This window comes from Rasamsonia emersonii (genome assembly GCF_000968595.1).
Source record: "Rasamsonia emersonii CBS 393.64 chromosome Unknown ctg1118621760032, whole genome shotgun sequence".
NCBI lineage: Eukaryota > Fungi > Ascomycota > Eurotiomycetes > Eurotiales > Trichocomaceae > Rasamsonia > Rasamsonia emersonii.
In genome coordinates, this window is record NW_013563255.1 from 66,511 (window position 1) to 87,214 (window position 20,704).

Below are 20,704 nucleotides of genomic sequence, written 5' to 3' on the forward strand. Positions count from 1 at the left end.
CATGAGTGTTGGTTGTTCGGTGACTTCCCTGTCAATAAAGACGTCGGTGGGCCAGGAGCCAGGAAGCCGGTCGTCATACAGTCCTCGAAAGCAACATCGTTCTCTGTGCGAAGCAGTCTCCCTTCGACGTGGCCGTCAACGATCCATCATTGCGGTGTTAAGAGTCCAATTGCAGTCGCATTGGCTTAATTGATGGGTTCATGGGCCGAAAAGCGTCGCATGGCACAGATGAACCGGTTGCCCCTGCTTCAACATAACAGACTTCATTCCCCAGATAGTCGTGTACATTCACCATCGCTTTCCATGAACCCCCTGCAAAAGTTGCTGCTTTCTGTGGATTCCACGTCCATACTCCTCAATCGCAGAGCCGCACGTCGAGGAATATCCAGAAATCTCACCTCATAATTTCCCCTTCGCCTCGTTCTGTGCACTTGCACCTCCCTATTCTCCTCAAAATCCCTGAGTGATTGCCATTGTGACTGGAACACGAGGGTCTCGGATTCTGGGTCAATGGAGAATAAACTGTCGCTTTCACACTCGTGCATCATGATCTCAGGGCAAGCAGGATGCAAACGAGTCGTTGAACAGTCGTCGCATTTTGTTTCTTTGAAATTTGGCAGTTTGCGAAGAGTGATTCACTGACAAATCTGCATTCTGCAGCTCCGCCACGTCAACGCTGGGAACCATAGTCAACAGCAATCTCACAGCCTGCAGCAACATCCTAGGCCGGCCTCTATTGTCCAGCAGCAAAAGCAACAGCCAAGTTCTCCTCATCAATCAAACACGCCCGTTCCTTCCGGTACCTACACGGCACCGCACGCCCTAAACGGCGTTTCCCTGACACAACACCCCCAGTACGGACCGCCGACCCAAGACCCGGGTTATTACGCGTCGCATCCCAATCCGTACCCTGCAACAAGTACTGCTGATCAATACCCTTCCAGTGGTAAGTTTCCGATTGATTCTTTCAACTCTCCGGTCTTTTCTGGGCGTAGCGGCAGTGAGAAGATGGGACGAGATGGGATCAAAAAAAAAAAGTATGGAAATGGAAAACAAGTGTAACGGCGCTCAATTGCGCGTTGGACGTGGGAGACATTAGTGCTCGGGGTTTTGTCTAATGCAGATTTTCTTCTACGCCAGCGCGGCTGAGACTGACGCGAAATAGGACCTCCGGATCTTATGGCAGCAACCGCGCAGATGCAGAGGCCATATCCTCCAATCTATCACACCCCTCAGTCCAACTCCCCGGCTTCAGTAGCCTCCCCACAACCGCATGATCAACATGGACGCAGTATCTATGCGCAGTCGCCTCAGATGACGTCGCAGATGTTCGGGTACCAGCCGTATTCCTCGATGAACCCGGTCCACCCTTCCCCGTACACGCCACATCCGCCAACACCGCAGCATCCTCTCACAACGCAGCCTCTGTTGATGCCTCCTCAGACAAATGCCGCACCAATCCAGCATCCACATCAGCAGTCGCATGCGCCTGCGATGACTGGCAGTCCGCGATCCAAAGTGGAACCGATCCCGCAGCAGCGCCCGCCGGCTCCGAGGCCAGCCCTGACTCCTCACACGGCTCCCTCAATGTCGTCAAGTACTACGCAAACGAGTCAGCCACCAACCACGAGCGCGAATGCTGCCCCTGGGCCGATTCCCGCAACGACGCCGCTGGTGGTCCGTCAAGATAGCAACGGAGTTCAGTGGATTGCCTTTGAATATTCCCGAGACCGTGTCAAGATGGAATACACGATCCGCTGTGACGTTGAGTCCGTGAACGTGGACGAGCTTTCGCAGGAGTTTAAGACGGAGAACTGCGTCTATCCCCGAGCTTGTTGCAGCAAGGAACAGTACCGGGGAAATCGACTGGTCTACGAGACTGAATGTAACGCTGTGGGTTGGGCGCTTGCCCAACTGAATCCGCCTCTGCGAGGCAAGAGGGGACTGATCCAGCGAGCTGTTGACAGCTGGCGAAACAGTAACCAAGATCCTCGACTTCGCAGTCGGCGTGTCAGGCGGATGGCCAAAATGAACCGACGAGCAGCAGTCCAGGCTTCCCAGCAGAATCATCTACCAGGCCCGACAGCTGCTGTGCATCATGGGCTTACAGCAAGTACCGCAGGGTTGACAGCACCCAGTGTTCGCCCTGCTCTCCCTCTAGGCGGCCCGCCACTCCACCACCATCACCATTCCCAACCTGATGGGAATACAGGGAATGAAGAAGTCAGCGGTATGTTTCGTCGGTTTTAATGCGTTCCTTCTCCTGAGCAATTATCCTTGTGCTATTTCCGCTGGAGGAAACGGTGTTTGAGATGAGTGGGAGTGTGTAACGATCGGAGGAGTATTGTTTGTTTGCTCTGGTTGGACAGGATATAGGTCTATTCACTTTGGGGACTATTTTTGTTTTGTTTTCCTCACTCTTTTTCCCTTTCCTCCCTCGATTCTCTTCTTGGTTGACGGGTGAATTTTTTTTCTCCCCCCCCGTATCATTTCATGTGCTATCTGCCTTCTGCTCCACATGCGTAGGCTAATTTTCAACTCAACATAGGTGGCACTGACTATACAAACGGTGCTCACCGTTCTTCTGTCGTTGCCACTGGGCCACCGTCGACGATGCATGGGACGCCCGATCTCCGTACCGGACAAGTTTTCCACGGTCTTCCAGTATATCCACCGCCTGCTAGCGCTTCAGGGGCACCGGGGGGTCCGTCGATCCCCCCATCGCTTCAGGGAAGCGGGTTTGATACCCTTGGTCGGCATTCTACTGTTGCGACATCGTCTAAACAAGATGGACGTGATATATATGAAGAGGATGCCGGTACACGCGATCCAGATAATAATGCTCTGTTCGGAGGCCTCCCTGAGGGAAAACGTCGCAAGTTCATTCTTGTCGACGATCCACAACGCGGATGTCGCGTCCGGGTTAAAGTCATGTTGGATCAGGTCGACATGAATGAGATCCCCGACTCGTACCGATTGTCCAACGCGGTTTATCCTCGAGCATATTTCCCCGTGCAGATGAAGAGCCCTCCCGGGCGCGTGGTTCCGGGAAAGCGATATTTTGAGGACGAGAGCGACGGTGAGGATGACGATGCTGCGACAGTTGGCAGAACCTTGGTCCCAGCGCCGTCGATTGATGGTGAAGCCGACACTGCCGTGCCAAAGTTGTCAAGGAGCAGACATCAAAAGGAAAGGATCCTGAATGATCTCGGTTATCGGATGAGTTGGAGTCAAAGTCGAGTTTTTGCAGGGAGGACCTTGTTCTTGCAGCGGTCTCGTGCGTTTTTCACCCTTGCGTTCCCCACTGCCACAAGCTAGCTAACAATTGGGAAAACAGTGGACGCGTACCGCAATAAGATGCGTAGCACGATGCTGACCACGGGCCAAGACCCCTCGTCGATAGCTCCACATTTCGAAACCCGACGAGGAAAACGCAAGTGGCTCGAGCGGGGAAGGCGAAACAATGCTGCATCCGGGGCAGGTTCCGAGTCTGGGACTGCAGCGGTGACGGCGTCGGCATCCCAGCGGAGCGCAGAGGAGGTCGAGGGCTAGTCGGGATTCTTTCGTTTCGAATCTGATGTCAACGATAGTAATGCGGCGCTTGTACGATTACAACTAGACGGGGGCTCCACCTGACGTTCTCATTGACCTGGGAACGACAACAAACGAAATCTTCGTCTTTGGATATCTGGACGGAATGGTGGAATTTTTTTTTCAGAAAAGCAGTTCTGATCCGCATGATTGTCCTGTGTGAGACAATTATGTGGTTACGCTGGACTTTTTTCTTCCCCATTTTTTTTCTTGGTTTTATACAGCACTCTTCTTTCTGTTCGACTGTCCTTACCGACCTATGGTCCCTTTGTGACTATTACATTTTTTTTCTTCCCTTTCTGCTGTAGCATACTGTCCCTATCGATTTATATACCCCTGTTTTCTTTTTCTTTTTCTTTTTTTTCTATATTCTTGTGTTGTCTACGGATCATGTTGGATACGGGATGCTCTCTGTGCGGCTTGGTTTCTTGCGCTGTTGGGAAAACGGGACCCGATGGATGATTTTGACTAATGGCTGGTTGGTTGGGTGGAAGGGAATTTGACTGCAAGGTATATTTATTGGGGAAATATCCCCTTTTCGCGTGTCTGAAACAAAGCAAAACAAGACAAAACAAAAGAGAAGGGATATGAAAGGGTTTGGTTATGGATACGGACGGATAGGATATATGGGAATTTTTCCTTGATTTATTTATTATTTTTTCCCCCCCCTTTTCATACCGTCGCTCGTTTTGTCTCTCTCTTTGTCTCTCTTTTCTAAGATCTCACTCCGATGGAATGGATGGATGTGTGATACGTCTGATGTGGAATGGATACGGAAATGGATATGATATGGGCTAGCTAGGCTAGGCTGGCTATGCTGGCTAGTCTATCTGGACCTGGCGGCAGGAAATTCTGTCATATTCTATTGTTATTATTGTCAACAAAAAAAAGACAAGAACAAAAAAAGAAGCGTATGTGATATATGTGTATTTACCTGGGTATACTGTATGCCAGTAACTTGCAAGGGAGAAAAGAAGATTTATTTTAAATCTTAGGATTATGGACCTGGATTAGGATACGCTTTCTTTTTCTTTTTTTTTTCTATGATGTACATACTGTACTTTCGAGGCGTCCTTGGTGAACTCTTAAAAATAATTGAAGATAATAAATACAATTTACTTCACCTGGTTCGATTTTGATCCAGAATGCCCGGCCTTGAGAAACCTATATAGGCCTCTGCGAGCCGACCGAGGTTTTTCTTTTGGAGCAGTGTTTGACAGGTAAGATTCTGCCACCAGACATGCTCACCGCCTAGGACACCGCCTTTGATTGGTAGCAAATCATCTTTATTTTACCCCACCTGTCAAATATTGGAACTCTGTACGGAGTACTTGCTGTCTCCCACAAGGCCACAGCATTTTGTGGAAATATGTATGTACAAGAATCCTTGCACAGGAAAGAAAAGATGAGTGGAAAAGAAGCAGAAGCATGCAAGGTCAGAAGATACCTACGTAGGTACCTAAGATAAACAACGAGTCCATCTCAAGCAGCGCTAAACCCGACAGGGCAGGTGCACCAGGTACCGTGACCTAAGTTCTAACCCGTGGAGTACGGAGTACCTGGGCTGTCTACTACTGTTATCGATAGATCTGCAATCCGTTGGCCGAAGCGGCGAGCCATGATTCTCCACCACTGCCAAAAATAGCTCGCCAGTTGCGCGAGCCTCCGGATAGCAGGAACAGAGAATGCGAGACAAGCCAGTAGTTGCGTATATTTTTTTTAAAAGAAAAAAAATAAAAAGATAAGAGGGAGAGAGAGAAAAGAGGTATATCCGACTTATACTGTCTACCAATATATGTATGTACAGTACTGTTCGACAACTTTAAAGAGTCTAGACAGAAGGAGGATCTTCGATTATATTATATGTATTTACTCACTGGGTTATAGAGGAATGAATGGAACTGTCTACGGGAGTGGTTCTCATTATTATGATCCTCGTCTCTCAGATGCTAGAAGGTCGCTAAAAGCAAGAACCAAGGTACGGTCGGTCTGGCACATGAGCCCACGTGATGCGAATCTCGCTGCCCGCCTCGATAAAGCTTAACTACTGAGTGAAGCTCTAGAGGTGATCCAGAGGAAGAGTAGGTTATTTTCTGGAGCAGCTATATTCCTGTATATGAGGACAAGATACTGTATAATTTGATTTAAAATTATGAACACTATGGGCTGATCTGTAGATATAAAATTTTTCCGTATTTTGATTTAGTTTGCTTAATTATTTTGAAAATGATTATTGGACAGTAGGAGCTTGTTTTTTGTAAAACAATAGTATTAACAGTGGATCTTCATTTTATACAGTCAAATATTATGGACAAGTCCTGACCCAGTTGTCTGGGCCAGCCACAGCCACTGGCCCAGTTTGGCACCCGCAACCGTGGGCCAGAACAAGCACGGCGTTTTGGCAGTGTTCTCGCCCCTTCCACCGTGTCTACGGTCTTTTTCTACGGTATCCCTTCTCTGGTTATTTTTTGCTCATTGCAACTGCGTGGATTCGACCTCGGGGGCAACCGAATGAGAGAATTACCCCGCGCCAGGCTAGCCGTTCCTAGGTTGTTGCTGCTGTCTCACTCGGGTGTGTCAGCCTGCCCGCTTGTTTCTGTTTCTAACCAACATCCGCCGATCGATCGACCCGGCAACCCTCACCTCCCCTCTTGGCTGTTTCCTCCACGTCGCTCTTTCCTCACCCTCGCTGTACGTCTTGTTTCTGTGTGCACTTCCGACATCAGCCTCGCTCTTTTCTTTTCTTTTCTTTTCTCTTCCTGGCGAAGGGGATATCCGACGGCTTCATAGGACCCTCCCTTGATTCCCGTCTCGCAGCATTCCTGGGCCCAGTGCGCACTCCCCACGCCACGCACGTCACCAAATATTCCTTGAAAAGTAAATAAATACGTCGGGAGATTACGCGGCAGCCGCTGTCTCCCCCAGGCATGTCTGTCGGGAGAGATGATCAGAGACAGCAGGCCTGGGGTTCGCCAGGTGATGTCTCCCCCATCGACTCGTCCCAATCGCAGCGCCTCAGTCAACTCTCCCCCGTGTCAGCGAATGACTCGGAAGTCCGCCATTTCCACCCGACTTCTCACCCGGACAGTGACTATGACCGCTTGAGAAGCCAACGGTTTTCAGTGACGGCCAGCGACGAAATCCCGCCTGTCCCTCCGCCGCATGCCGAGCAATCAGCTCCGAATCTGGCTCACTCCAACTCGATCCGGTCCAACGACACTGTCACCCCCGGTGTTGACAATCTCGGACCTTCTGCCGCCGGTGGAGGGATCGGTGGCATCGCTCTGGGCGTCGCCAATCGCAACGACCGCGAGAGCGAACTGGAGGCCATGAGGAGCATCGACGAAGGGGACACCGACCGGTTTTCCGGCTCTCCCGAGCGAGGCCTCAACGCCCCAGCGGATGGCGTGCGAGCCCGCGACTCCTACAATTCGAGTACTGCCCTGGGACCTGCGGCCGCCGCGGCGGGACAAGCGACGCCAGCGCAGAGGACGCCCAATCTGCTGCCCTCCAATCCCTCCCAGCAGAGTCTGGGAGATCAATTTCCTCATCATGGTTATTACTCTGGTGGCGGCCTGTATGATGGGCCGTACCAGGGCTATGGCTCGCGAACGGACCCCGGATCGATCAATCCGGATGAGATCGCCGACGACGGCGACGATGGCTTTGTGCCTGCTCCCCGGAGATCGGCGCTGAGTCTGGGCAAGAAATCCGGCAGTGACACTGGTTCTGCGGCCGCAGGAGGCGCTGCGGCTGGCGGTGTGCTGGGAGCCATCGGCGGCATCTTTAATCGGCACGGTAACAAGGCCGGTGCAGCGTCCGGTCCTTCTTACGATCCCGTTCCGGGATCAGGGCTAGAATCCTCCAGGGCAGAGAAGGACGCGTTGCTGCTTCATGAAGCTCGAAAGAGGCGGAAGAGATGGTTTTTGACCATGCTGATCGGGTTTGCCATCATTGCGGTCATCGTTGGGGCGATCGTAGGCGGAATCTTGGGCAGTCGGAGAGACAGCGGCGAAGGCTCCGAGTCCGCCAACACCAGCACCGCTTCGGAGGACGAGAATTCCAATGGTGATCTGAGCAAGGATTCTCCCGAAATCAAGGCGCTGATGAATAATCCGAATCTGCACCGGGTCTTTCCCGGGATGGACTACACGCCGTGGGGGGTCCAATATCCGTTGTGTCTCCAGTACCCTCCCGATCAGAACAATGTCACCCGGGACATGGCCGTGCTCTCCCAGCTGACCAACACCGTGCGGCTCTACGGCACTGACTGCAATCAGACGGAGATGGTGCTGCATGCCATTGACCGCTTGGGGCTGACCGACATGAAGGTGTGGCTCGGAGTGTGGATCGACACCAACACGACGACCAACGATCGGCAGTTGCAACAGCTGTACAAGGTGATCGATGAGACAAAGGACAAGTCCATCTTCCAGGGGGCGATCATCGGCAACGAAGCGCTGTACCGGGCGGGCCCCGACATCCAGACGGCCGAGAAGAACCTGATCGCGTATATGGAGAGCGTCCGGAGCAACTTCACACAAAGGAACTGGAACATCCCCGTGGCGACGTCGGATCTAGGTGACAATTGGAATTCTGAGCTGGTCCAGGCGTCTGATTTCGTCATGGCCAACGTCCACCCTTTCTTTGGCGGGGTTCCGGTCGACCAGGCTGCCAGTTGGACGTGGTCCTTTTTCCAGGAGCACGACGTATCGCTGACCAAGGGGACCAACAAGAAGTCGATCATCTCCGAAGTGGGCTGGCCGAGCGGTGGGGGGAATGATTGCGGCAGCAATCAGAATTGCCCGAACAGCCAGGCCGGATCGGTGGCAGGAATCGACCAGATGAACAAGTTCATGTCGGACTGGGTGTGCCAGGCTCTGAGCAATGGCACTAAATATTTTTGGTACGTTTTGCTGGAAATCATGCTAGTTGAAGTGATAACTAACGTCAGGATTGTAGGTTTGAGGCATTTGATGAGCCGTGGAAGGTCATCTACAACACTCCTGGGAAGGCCTGGGAAGACAAATGGGGGCTGATGGATGCTGGGCGCAACCTCAAGCCGGGGTTGAAGATACCCGACTGCAACGGGGCGAAAGTGAGCTAATGATGTCATGTCTTTTCTTGTCTCTATGAATGAGGTTGAGTTATGACGATCCATGATTTTGGTCCTTGGGTGTTTACGAGTGTCATGACACTGTCGGGACGGATTGTTTACTTTTAGCGTTGGCTTGTATTCTACCAGCTTCACTGGTTCATGTTGATAGTTGCTACTTGAGTTGCATCCATATGGGGGCTTGGATAATGGTATTGTGTTATTGTGGGTGGACTGACCTGCACTGTATGTTATAACACTATAACGATGTTGATGATGATGTTGCCTGCAACAAGAGTACTAGGATAAGTAGGCACGTGCCATACATGCTGTGGCTTAAATAATTAGGTGCATAAATTTGTAGAGTTCGGGTCTATGACAAGGATAAGGAGGATTCCTGTAACTATTATATTAGCAACTTTGCAGTTAGGTAGGTAGCTATGCCATTTTTTTTCTTGCTGGAACCATTTCTAATCGTAGAATGTAAAATAAATACTACACGAGGGCTTTATATACGCTGATGTTTAGCCTAACTATAGCAGCACTATACTATACTATAACAATATCAAACTCTTTTACCTCACTCTAAACCGAACCCTATAGAAGCTGGACTCTATACATATTCTATTCAGCTACAAATACAATGTATTGTAACATCATCCGGTGACTGTGTATATAGTGCCAGCGCCAGCGCCAGCAACAGCACAACACAACACAACACAGCAAGTCTGCTGATGCGATGATCAACGTCTATTCAACCTCTCGTTCCTCCCAGTACAGTCGCATATTCCAAAAAGCGTGAACATTCGGCTCAAACTGCGGCAGCTGGAGAGACCTCCGGGTCCGGATGAAGGTGGCCAAGACGTCTTGTTCTTCTTCTTCGTCATCGTTATCGGGGTTGTTATTATTATTATGGTCATTATCCGAAGAGACGGCACTTTCCAACGGCCCGCCAAAGACGAGCCCCGGCGACGACGGTAATAGCTGCTCGAGATGCGACCTCTCCGCTCCTGGACAGTACAGAAAGCTATGCTGATTGACTAGGTTGAAGGCGGTGGGGTGTTCCACGACCGTGATCCCCAAGGACTGGAGAAGCTGCTTGTCGAACTCGTTGAAGACGGGGTCTTGAGCGTACACGTTGTTGTTGATGTGAACGCCCATATCTGGCTGGGCTGGATGGAGTCAGAAAAAGAGCACCAAGTAATTAGGGGCAGGAACACAAACCAAGCATATCCAAAACAGACACCAACGCAGCAAGCTGATACAGCGCCACGCTTCGGCGGTCCACCCACCCGCCGCGCACGAAGCCACTCGGACTCCCCAGGCCGATACAGACGACATTCTGCAGGGTCCTGGCGACGGCTCCGACCTGGCTCTGCAGCGCCCGCTGAAGCCGCTTCCAGGTCTGCGAGCTTTTCCATTGCTGGCTGTGCGCTTCGTACTGTCTTTTCAGTTCCGCCAGGGTCAGGCGCGGGGGTGCCTCGGCGGGGAGTAGTTGCAGTTCATCATCATCATCATCATTATCGTTATCATCGCCCTGACTGAAGCCCTTTTTTCCCCCTCTTTTCGAAGAGATCGCTAGATTCCTGCTCGTGATATGCGTCCAGCCACTGGGTTCGGTGATTTCCACGCGCTTACTGCTGTGCGCAGGACCGGGCAGGTTTGTTCTTCTTCTATACTTGCGCGCGGTGTGGGGCATGTTGATTTATTTATGTAATTATTAAGAGATATGAAATCTGCTCTGGAGGAGAGGCATTTTTCATAAGAAAAAGAAAAAAATAATGATGATGATGATGGATTATGAACAGCAGGTTCAATAGCTATTGTTGGCTGGATGTGCCAAAATTATCCAGGATGATTATTTGCCAGGCGGTGAGTGAAAGCCTTGCGGGGAAGGACCAATCGGAGAGTACCAGTAGAATACCTACATCTATACCTACGCTACATACTCGAGCATTGCTCTCTACGCTATGAGAATGACTGCAGTGTCGAGTTTGTGAAGATGGGAAAGATATTTTATAACTCTTTTTCTCTTGCTTTTTTTGTGTTGATCGCTCTGTCGCCTGATGCATTGTGATATGCAGAGGTATTGAGAATGGACCACGTGATTTGTTCTGCTTTTATCACGAAGTAATCGGTGACATATACGAGTCTGGTCATGATGCTATTGCAACAAGTACTCCGTAGCTAGATGCCATAACTAAAACACCTAGCAACAATATAGTGATAGTGACACTCGAAGCGATTGATAGTTGCGAAGGAACACACGTGATCATGCTTCCCCTCCGGATCCACCTTGTCGATTGCCCGATAAGAGAACAACCCCTCCTGCTTGCCTGGATGGGTAGCAATAACAATGCTCCCATATCTAATCTCTAATCTGTACTCTGTACTCCGTCACAGTAGGCATCACAGTGTCAAAGTGTTCCAGTCCGGAAAAACTTGTTATCGAACCACGATCATTTTCAGCAACAGCAACGTCCGTCAGCCCACCTGTCCAGAATGCTTGTTCGCAATGTCACCGTCCGAAGACACTCGCCCAGCCAGAATGCCTCTGTAAGCGCCGACTCCTGACTCGGCGCTGTAGGTTGCATGTCTACGTGCGGGGCGACTGGCAGCTTAGGCCTGCTCTGTTTTCGTGCTAGCTAGGCGCTTGGACGCAACAAATCACATGCCAGAACGGGGATCGGATCACAGCAGTCGAGGTGACGACCTTGCAGATTGCCTTTTTGGCGCCGTCTTCGGTGCGAAGATCTCATCTCCCGTTGGTGGACGGCATGCTCTGCAATCTCGACGTGCGTCCTCGACACATCGTTTATCGAATCGGCTGTGGATATGGTGATCAAGCTACAGCCTGTGGACTTCCTGCTTCTTCTGTCACATCCCAGCCCCAATAATGCTCTTACTCGCCGGCGTCCAGTCCCCGCCGCCAAAGGACCATGCGTGATGCGCAACCAGTGCCTGCTTGCTCCCCTCAAAAAGTCAGCCAAGCCCGCGCGGCATGGAGTCTATCAAAGATGTCTTTGTGAATCCTGCCCGGCCGCCTTTCTCGAATTTTGCCAAGCTATCGTTGATGAGCGTTGTTGAAGTCGATTTAGGAGATAGAGGTGCTCAACCCAAAACTCGAGAGCTGGCGCTCTAGCAACTTCACGCCCGTTTCTTGCCATTCAAGTGTATATTCACACAAAATGCACCTCTCGATATCGAGATGGACGGTTCTGCTAGTGACCGTGCTGTCCTGGCTCGGGTCCGTTGATGCACACACCGTCATCGTCTATCCAGGCTACAGAGGAAATAATCTTCACACGAATGGCACTGTCGAGGAAGCAAATGGCCAGGGACAAGCCTACGTCAACGGTTCCACGATCTACCCCTACGGAATGCAGTGGATGTATCCTTGTATGTTTGATCCCGCAATTCGCTGGCTGGTTGCCTTGCCTGTCACACTAATATATATATATCCACACGCCAGGCGGAGGAATGCCTACGTCGACGAACCGAACCAAGTGGCCGGTGCAAGGAGGAGCGATCGCGGTTCAGCCGGGCTGGTTTCAAGGACACAAGACGGCCTTCTTCTACTTCAACCTGGGTCTGGGTACGGTGCCGCCAAACATGAGCCACCCGATGCTCGCGCCGATTCAGATTATCGGACCGTCGTCGAATCCCTATCCCGGGACATTCTGTCTGCCTCAGGTGCCCTTGCCTGCCAACATCACGGTGAACGTGGGCGATCATGCCACCATCCAGGTGATCGAAACGGCCATTCACGGGGCGGCCCTGTATAATGTAAGTCCTAGCATGAGCATGGTAGGGATTGATTTCAGACTGCTAATTTAATTCTCTGCGATGCTTCAGTGCGTCGACATTGAATTCGCCGAGCCAGAGGACTGCGAAGAGGTCACGCCGGACAACTGCTTCAACTCGTCCGACATCTCCTTCGCGGACGTCTACACCACGGCGTCCTTGTCCGCCGCTCCGGCCCTTCGACCATCCATGCTGACCGGTCTGGCGGCATCCATCCCGCTGCTTCTGATGGGCCTGTTTGGGTTGTTGTAGAGCGATCCGTCTCTTGTACACGTTGAAATATATATATATATACCCTGTCGAGTTCATAATACCCACGACTGTCACTTTCAGTTTTCATGAGCAGGACGTATCCTCCTCCTCTTCTCCTCGACTTTCTGTATTGGCGAGCGAAGTTTGGCGTTGAAACGGATTGGGAAATTTAGCTTCCCTTTTTTTTTTGTTATAATTGATATTGATGGCAAATGGAGGATAGGTCTATCTACCATGTGCGCCGGCGCGCAAAGTTATGATATAACGAGAAATGCGAGAGAGATAGCAGTCAGTAAGTCACTGACAGATGATATCGTTTATAATGGAATGGAATGGGTCCACGGAGTGGAAGTGTGAATCGGCGAAACTGAACTTAGCCCATGGTATCAATTCTAGATGAGTGAATACGCAAAGACAAATCAATTCTAAACGCTTGTACATGTACTTGGTTTTCGACCTTGTTAAGTTCTTTTGACTGCATTTAACTCTATTTGTTTAAACTCTACATTACAAGGTCGAGAACCCCCCTCGACGACCTCCTCCAGTTTATCCTGCGGGATCCAGGCGGATGAGTGCGCACAGAGCGCCAGAGTGACGGTGCCGGCGTGCACAAGCACGAAACGTGGAGAGATCGACGTCGGCGACCCGGCGAAGCGGCGCGTGTCACCCCCAGCCCGTCGTGGTGCGGCCGAAACCGCGCTGATCTGATCGGGGGCGACGCGTCTGCCAGGCGCGAAAGCACCTTGCGTCGCCGTCACGAAAAGGCCAGTAGCAGGACGATGAGGGGGCGGTCGCGTAGCTACATACCTCGAGGATGTGTTTCCGAAAATCAGGCCGCACGAGGAACTTAAAATGACAGGTCGACTTAAGTTGGCGGAGGGAACTCCCGTCTGGGGGCGGATCATGCCGTTTGGACCCAATGATGGGAATGAGAATGAGAATTCAAAAATGTGGCCATTCAAGTCATTGTAACAATAATAATTCCAGCCCTGGATTTTACTACACAATGTAATCAGGTAAGATTATGTCTGTCTATATTTATAAACACTACACTACAGTTATTATTGTCCAGTCTCATGCGAGCAGATGAGTGACTACTATGCTATAACTACTACTGGTGGGGACAATTAATTGATCAGCCTTGTCGATTCGATTAGCCGTGGTGGAGAAAGATTCCGCGATTGATTTACTACTGTATCAGCCCTACGGGTGACACTCCAGCGATGCAAATACTACGCTGCAGCAATGAAATGAGAATGTAACACGAAGTGAAGATAATTTTATTACTGGATAAGGCAATTATGAGAGGAAAAAAAAGCGTACATAGAACAGCCACTAGACGGCATTGTACTTGTATGCACTCCGGAGTAGGATTTGAGAACTACTATACTGTAGAAATGACTAGTTATATTATGCCATTGGAGCCATAACTGCAGGTACCAAAGCCACAGGCTGAGGCAAACGACCAGCGTGCCAGGAATGCAGAACGCGTCGCGGGAATGCGACGGACGGCGGCAGGCGGACAGACCTCGGTAGTCCGTCCTGAGGTACAGTACCGTACATCCAGGTCTGCACTGTACTATGATATAAGTGAGAGTATTAATATCATGATCCGTTTGAGCAGGCGTTAGAGGTATGCGCTGGCGATCACCCAAATTCAGGCCTGGTTGAGTTTGTCCATGACGCAACAAGCCCGGCGGGCCAATTGAGTTGGCTCCTCGGCCTGTCAGTGTCTGTCAGTCCTCCACGCCCATCGCTGCCCAGCCGCAACTCCATCTCTCGTTCCTCTCTGAATCTCGATTCACCACCTTAATCAATCAATCAATCCCTTTCTCTCCTCCTCCCTCGAATCCCCCCTCCTTCCTCTCGTCCCCTCCGTCCCCCGTCTCTCTCTCCCTTCTCGCTGTGCGAGACTCGCTCACTCACTTCTGGCTCGGTCGGCCTCGCCGCTCCGCTCCGTCCGTCCCAGACTTTCCCAACATCTTCTCGCTGCCAGCCGTTTTTCCGCTGTCACGCGCGACCAGCAACCACCTCCGCCATTTCCTGACTTTTCTTCCTGCGACGACATCGACGGGCGCAATTGCTTCTCCCCGCTCAAGAAGCGGGCTTGGTTCCGGGAGGAGGATTCGCATGTGCTCGTGAGCGACCCTCCGTCACCGCTTATAATTGATTAAGCCGCCATGTTCCGTCGCAGGAGCTCTTCTCGCCATCAAGTATGTCGTGCTCCCTTCGCTTCTCAGAGATTCTTGTGATTATGTACCAGGGGAGCACAAAAAGTCATGTTCCCTAGCATCCTGCTTGCGTGCATGGTCACAGTCTGCTATTAGCTGCTAGCTACGGCCTGCTATCTTATCGAGCTGGCTACACATCGCTTTCTCTAATTACTGACGTCGAGCATTCTCACCAGCCCCTCAATACGACCCCGTCCGCGTCCGCTCAGAGCGCTGCCTCCCATGCCTATCTGGCTCACCAAGCGTCCAGCAACAGCCTGTCCTCCGCCGCAGCGGCCGCCGCCCTTCGCAGCCATACTCCCACCCCGACCTCCGTCGAAAATGTCCAGACCAAACGCATGCTGCAGCGGCAGTCGTCCACCTCGTCGCGTGCCAGCACGGGGAGCTTCTCTCGCGGCGGACACCAGCCTGGTCTCCATCGATCCAGCAGCTCCGGTTCCATGACCACGAGGACCTTCCGAGATCAATCCCCTCGCCGGCCCATGTCCAGCTCCGGCGAGTCGTCTGCTCCGCCCGTTCCTCCCCTGCCGCAGGGCTTCCCGCAACGCACCGCTTCTGAGCGACGGTCCTTGAGCGTACAACCGACGATGCGGGCAATGTCGCCGCCGACAAGACGTCCGTCCGCTCGCGGTGGCAGCCTGGATCGAGGGCCCAGCATATACCCAGGTCATCTGTCCCAACGCGGAGCCAGTCCACCGGTCAGGAATTTGGCGGAGCAGGATCGCCCGAGTAGCAGGACGTCGATTAATTTCTCTTACCCAATGCATGCACGGCCGAATTCTCCACGCCAGTCCCCCTCAGTGCCCGACTCTCCGCGCAGCCAGCGAAGCGAGACATCGTTGTCCCACCCGTTGTCTATCCAAGAGGTTGCCGAGCAAAGCGTTGCACCCGGAGCTTTGGAAGGAAGTCATTTGACCAGAAAGACAACCGGAGGCCATCCTACCGGGACAGCCCTGGAACCCGGTTTCAATTTCGACTCACCCACAGAGAAAGTGGAGACGGCGGTGACTCAATTCAACGCGTACAGTCCCTCTTCGGAGATCAGATCCATGCATGGAGAGTCGCATTTTCAGGAAGAACCGTCTCCAGGCTCTCCTAGGGAACAGGACGTCGGACAGAGTCAGGCAGATATTGATGGTGCGTCGGAATACGCTGGTGAGTACGACAACGTCACGCAGCCGTCCACACCGCGGCCGCGACCCAAGAAGCGACCATCCACGGTCATGGAGGACCACGAAGGCGAGGAACGTGCGGGAGCGGCGGATAACACGGGAGACGATACCGGTCGAGGTCTGCCCGATCATGTTGTGCCCACTGTCGCTGTCCCGGAATCTGGAGAAATCCGTTCGGGCCATGCCCCTCTGCGCGAGCCTGTTCGTCTCCTGCCGGCTCCAGTGATGGACAGCAGAAGTGCATCACCAGTGCAACAGTCCCCTTCTTCTCCCTCGTCTCCTTCATCTCCCTCATCTCCCTCCGCGGGTAGGCTATCGGCTGAACGCGGAGGTGAACAACAACGGCTGGGCAGACAGCCATCCATCAGTCCCAATCGGTCGACTCGTTTCTCAACCCAACTGACGGTGACGGGTCCTGGCGCACCATTGCACGAGCCTCCCCCACGATCCGTGTCACCGGCAAAGTCAGCTTTGAAGAATCCGTCGCAGCCGTCCCTATCGCCAGATCGACGTGGTAACACCGCCCTTCGAACAGCACAGGCAGCGGGCGAAATTTCTGACGGGATCTCTGTAGCTTCGGATGACGGATCACGGTCAGGATCGAGGAAGAAGATCGCCAAGGTCAGCTTTGACGATGAGGCTGAGATCGTCGGTGTCGCCGCCAGTCCACCAACCTCTCTTGACTCACCCATCGCACCGCCCAGCCCTTCTGAAAAGAACAAGACGAAGACGCACTGGTTTACCTTTGGCAAGAAGAACTCCGGTTTGAAGGAATTCTGCGACGAGGAGTTTGAATCAGTCCTCAAACCCAGACCAGCGCTTCCGTCCTTTGGCAGTATTCGAGGCAACAGGGAAGTTAGCGAGTTGCCAGCCGCCGAACCTGTCAGTGACAACGAATCGACCGTGTCGTCGTCCTTGGGCAACTTGGACTCTGTGAGGATCCCCGTGTCCAGCGACCACAGTACCGGCGGAATCCTCGCCAATGCTAAGGATGAGAAGCATCCGCGTGCTCATTCGACCCCATTGAATGAACCGCTCCCTCCACAAGTGACTTCGGTTGAGGGGACCGGTCATGAGTCGGACTCGGAAGAGAACCGACCTGTCACCGAGGAGGTCGGAACGCAGCCTCCCCCGACTGCTCAAGAAGAGAAAGCAGCCATTGCCGCTAGATCCATCTTCTCATCTTCCAATGACCCTGAAACTGCGGCTTCAGAATTGACCAAAGAATCTACAGCACAGAAACCTCTTTCAGAGCCCATCCCCGTGATTGAGATTCAACCAGCGACACCGGCGCTTGAGGACAAGCGGGCGAGTCTCGATTTGCAACGGATGCCTGGATGTTTCCCGTCATCTTCTGACCCAGCAGATAATCGGTCTGTAACTAATGAAAGGGAGGCGGTGCAGCCGTCGCGTGGCGGATCTTCCGAGACTCCCCAAACCTCTAACGACACGTCCGGTGAGGCCAGTGACAGCTCAGAGTCCGGAGACAGCATTTACAGCGATGCCGCTGAGGATCCAGCCGAACTGGAAGGTGGCGGCTTCGGTTCAATCAATGCGATTGTGCACAGCCCAATGCCCGTCCAGACTGGACTGCCTATGCAACCTCCCGACAGTCCCGCTCGACTGCATGCCCAGAAGATTGCAGGCGTTGCTGCTGCGGAACCCAGGGTGTCTTCTGCTGCTCAACGTCATCCAGCTGCCGACAAGACGCCAGCAGATTCGGCGCCAGAAATCAGGAAACCAGCGCCCAAACGTGTTGATACCGTTTCCGGAGAACGGGGAGACCTTTCACCCACCGAAAAGACCTCTATAAAAGAACCAGAACTCGGTTTCGATTCTCCTTATCCGCCTTGGCCGCTGAAGCCCAAGTCGCCCTCACCAACACGTATCCCTGCTGATCCGAAAAACATGAGATCTGTGTCCACAGGGCCGCGTGAAGGCTCGCACCTGCGGAGGCCTTTGGAAGGTTCTGAGAATCAAAGGATGAATTCAATGAACAGACACTCCGCGGCAGCATCTCGCGTCTCTTCTGTTCCGCCGAGTCAAAAGCGTACCATGTCTCCCAGTCTCCCTCAAAACAGAAACGCTGCAGCGATGGCTCCAGATCAGAAAGCGCCCCTGCAGTCGGTAGGGTTATCTGGCAGTCTTGGCAGGACGAGGTCCAACGATACTGATTCGTCCAGCAGCTTTAAGCGTTCTCAACGTGTCTCCCCATCCGACAGTCAGGTCACGATGAAACGAACTCTGCGGGGAGGGGAGACAAGAAGTCTGTCAACGGCAAATGGTCCGATTGCAAGACCAATGTCCCCGCGAGCGTCAACGATGCGGACTACTCTGCGTGGACCTGGGTCTTCTCAGCAATCATCGATTTTCGCCAGTCTCAACAAGAGGTCGCGATCGCTGTCACGGTCACGGCCAAAGACCTTATCGGCCTCATTCCGATCCCGCTTTCTGGATTCGGACGAGGAAGCCGACGAAGGTCGTCCGCGGAGATTTTATAGCCGATTTGCAGATTCGAGTGATGAGGACGAGCCATTATCTGCCCAATTCCGTCCTGTTCGGGGTATCCCCCGGCGAGGCGTAAACGACGGTGACTCCACCGATCTGGAGGACAGTTCCGATGAGGAAGGCAACCAAGCAGGCCGACCTGATCGAGATGAGCCTCAGCCAGGCTCACGAATGACCCAGGATGAACTGGAACAGTATCTCTCTCAGCCGAAAAAGAGAGGACTTTTGGCCCGGCTCACTTCGACGAGGAGGAAAAACCGATTCAAGGACGGCAAGGTCCGCAAGTCGGATCTTGACAGTCCGGCCAGAAGAGACACGCCATTGGAGCGGTCGCGGGTGGAACTCGAGCAGATGAAAGAGGACGGCTATTTTCTGAACGGTTATGCTGCGCATACGGTCACTACAGTCACGTCCAACCCTCGATCGGCGTCTCCCAAGCTCCAGAAGAGGAGGACGGGAGAATTCCCTCATAACGACGCATCCTGGCCTTTGAAAGAGGCAGGTCCGTCGGATGCTCCTCAAGGTCCGACAGGCACAAACGACCAGACGTCATTGCCAGATGGTAATAATAATGCGGACCGGCCGCAGACATCGGACGGAGTTGTCAATCGCGATGACGTCAACGGGGCACAAGCTGGCCCAGCCGAAGATGGTGGCGGCGGATGGTCGACACGCTTCCCCAAATTCCCCGGCCGTCGGGACACCAACAGCAGCAACGGCGGCACCGTAACGTCGAAGACATCGTCCGACGTGGTCGTTGGCAGGAACGGCCGCAAGAAACGATTTCCTCTGTTGAGGAAAGCCTTCGGGCTGCGTGACTGATCTGTTGTTCGATTTTGGTTTAAAAAAAGAATTTTCTTCTCTTGCACCCGTTGTATTCTTGGATATTCCTTTTTTTTCCCCCTTCATGATGGGCCTTTTTGTCGTTATAATACCCCATGAGAACGCCACGGCGTTTTAATACGTTGTCTTCATTCGATAGGCGCAGGGCACGGAATGGAGTGCTCTCCCCGTCTGTAATACCATGTCGGGCTCCTGATGAGCCTCTTAATGTGTACTGGCCTAACCATTTTCTGCTTCTTTGTTTCGTGTGAATCTTTTATCCTTTACGGCCCGGTAATGTCTACACGAGTCACGCGGTGGAACACGCACGAAATTCGGATACGTAGGCCACGATTGACTCGACCTGTCACTTCTTTGGCGTTCATTTATATAATGGTCCTTGAACATATACCCTTGTTGTTCTCTGGTTGACGACTGTTTGTGTTATCTTTTTCCTAGATTGATGCCTTCAGTTTTCTTCCGTTGACCTTGTCACTCGCCTGGTGAATGCCAAAAAGAGCGAGATTTTTTTTTAATGTATTCACACCGTCATGTTCTCGTCTTCTGTCTTGACCAGGTAAGGTCGACAGATAAAAGCAACATTTTCAGTTGTGTTGGAATTAGGCTGGGATCAAAATCACTACCTATCTAATGATAATGTGGAGTACGGAGTACCCGGTGTGGAGTTCTCCGTCACTATACTCGATATGCTGTGTGGAAGAATGGCTCATGTCAGTGAAAGCACCTATAATTTTGCAATCTCATGAGACAAATAACGCAAGCCGTATATTTTCAAAGAGAAGAGAAATTGTATCAGCTATACCCTATCGCCGAAACGATCATCATAATGATATCTATTAATTTCGAAGCTTTGCCACCAGCCTCTTTGCAGCCAGCCTACGGACGCAGAATCAGCGATAGACAGAAACCCTGCCAGTGCCTGTCTGCCTCCGCTGCAAGGCTGCAAGCCTCCAGTCAGCAATTGGCCATGAGTGGCATCGGCCCCGGTGGCTGGAGTCGCTAAACGGGCGATGTCTCAGCCTCTCAGCTGTCCGATGTCTGTGGTGATTGAGCTGCTGGGGCCGGTGGACCGAGTGGAGTCCCAGCCGTCCCGGCCCTCGCGCGCGCGCGTGTGATAGAGAGAGAGAGAGAGCATGGAAATGGCGGGCGGGATGAAGGGAGGTTGGGTTGACACTGATGAGATGGGCCATTATTTACCGACTGCCAAT

The 20,704-nt window shown here is 52.4% G+C and overlaps 5 protein-coding genes across 5 annotated transcripts; 4 read left to right on the plus strand and 1 right to left on the minus strand.

The window, feature by feature from the left end:
- Window positions 1-546: 546 nt before the first annotated feature.
- Window positions 547-3,552, plus strand: T310_2576 (uncharacterized protein; the record flags this gene model as incomplete). The annotated part of the gene is made up of 5 exons (XM_013474561.1): window positions 547-630; window positions 661-946; window positions 1,166-2,230; window positions 2,549-3,277; window positions 3,338-3,552. 5 exons carry the CDS (start codon window positions 547-549, stop codon window positions 3,550-3,552), a joined length of 2,379 nt encoding a protein of 792 aa, XP_013330015.1.
- A 2,966-nt stretch (window positions 3,553-6,518) lies between these two features.
- On the plus strand, window positions 6,519-8,698 carry T310_2577 (Cell wall glucanase; the record flags this gene model as incomplete). The annotated part of the gene is made up of 2 exons (XM_013474562.1): window positions 6,519-8,497; window positions 8,554-8,698. The coding sequence occupies 2 exons, from the start codon at window positions 6,519-6,521 to the stop codon at window positions 8,696-8,698; spliced, it is 2,124 nt and encodes a 707-aa protein (XP_013330016.1).
- Window positions 8,699-9,436: 738 nt separating this feature from the next.
- On the minus strand, window positions 9,437-10,385 carry T310_2578 (uncharacterized protein; the record flags this gene model as incomplete). The annotated part of the gene is made up of 2 exons (XM_013474563.1): window positions 9,437-9,858; window positions 9,911-10,385. 2 exons carry the CDS (start codon window positions 10,383-10,385, stop codon window positions 9,437-9,439), a joined length of 897 nt encoding a protein of 298 aa, XP_013330017.1.
- A 1,489-nt stretch (window positions 10,386-11,874) lies between these two features.
- T310_2579 (uncharacterized protein) lies at window positions 11,875-12,742 on the plus strand (the record flags this gene model as incomplete). The annotated part of the gene is made up of 3 exons (XM_013474564.1): window positions 11,875-12,085; window positions 12,159-12,472; window positions 12,542-12,742. The coding sequence occupies 3 exons, from the start codon at window positions 11,875-11,877 to the stop codon at window positions 12,740-12,742; spliced, it is 726 nt and encodes a 241-aa protein (XP_013330018.1).
- Window positions 12,743-14,922: 2,180 nt separating this feature from the next.
- On the plus strand, window positions 14,923-19,475 carry T310_2580 (uncharacterized protein; the record flags this gene model as incomplete). The annotated part of the gene is made up of 2 exons (XM_013474565.1): window positions 14,923-14,955; window positions 15,033-19,475. The coding sequence occupies 2 exons, from the start codon at window positions 14,923-14,925 to the stop codon at window positions 19,473-19,475; spliced, it is 4,476 nt and encodes a 1,491-aa protein (XP_013330019.1).
- Window positions 19,476-20,704: the final 1,229 nt, after the last annotated feature.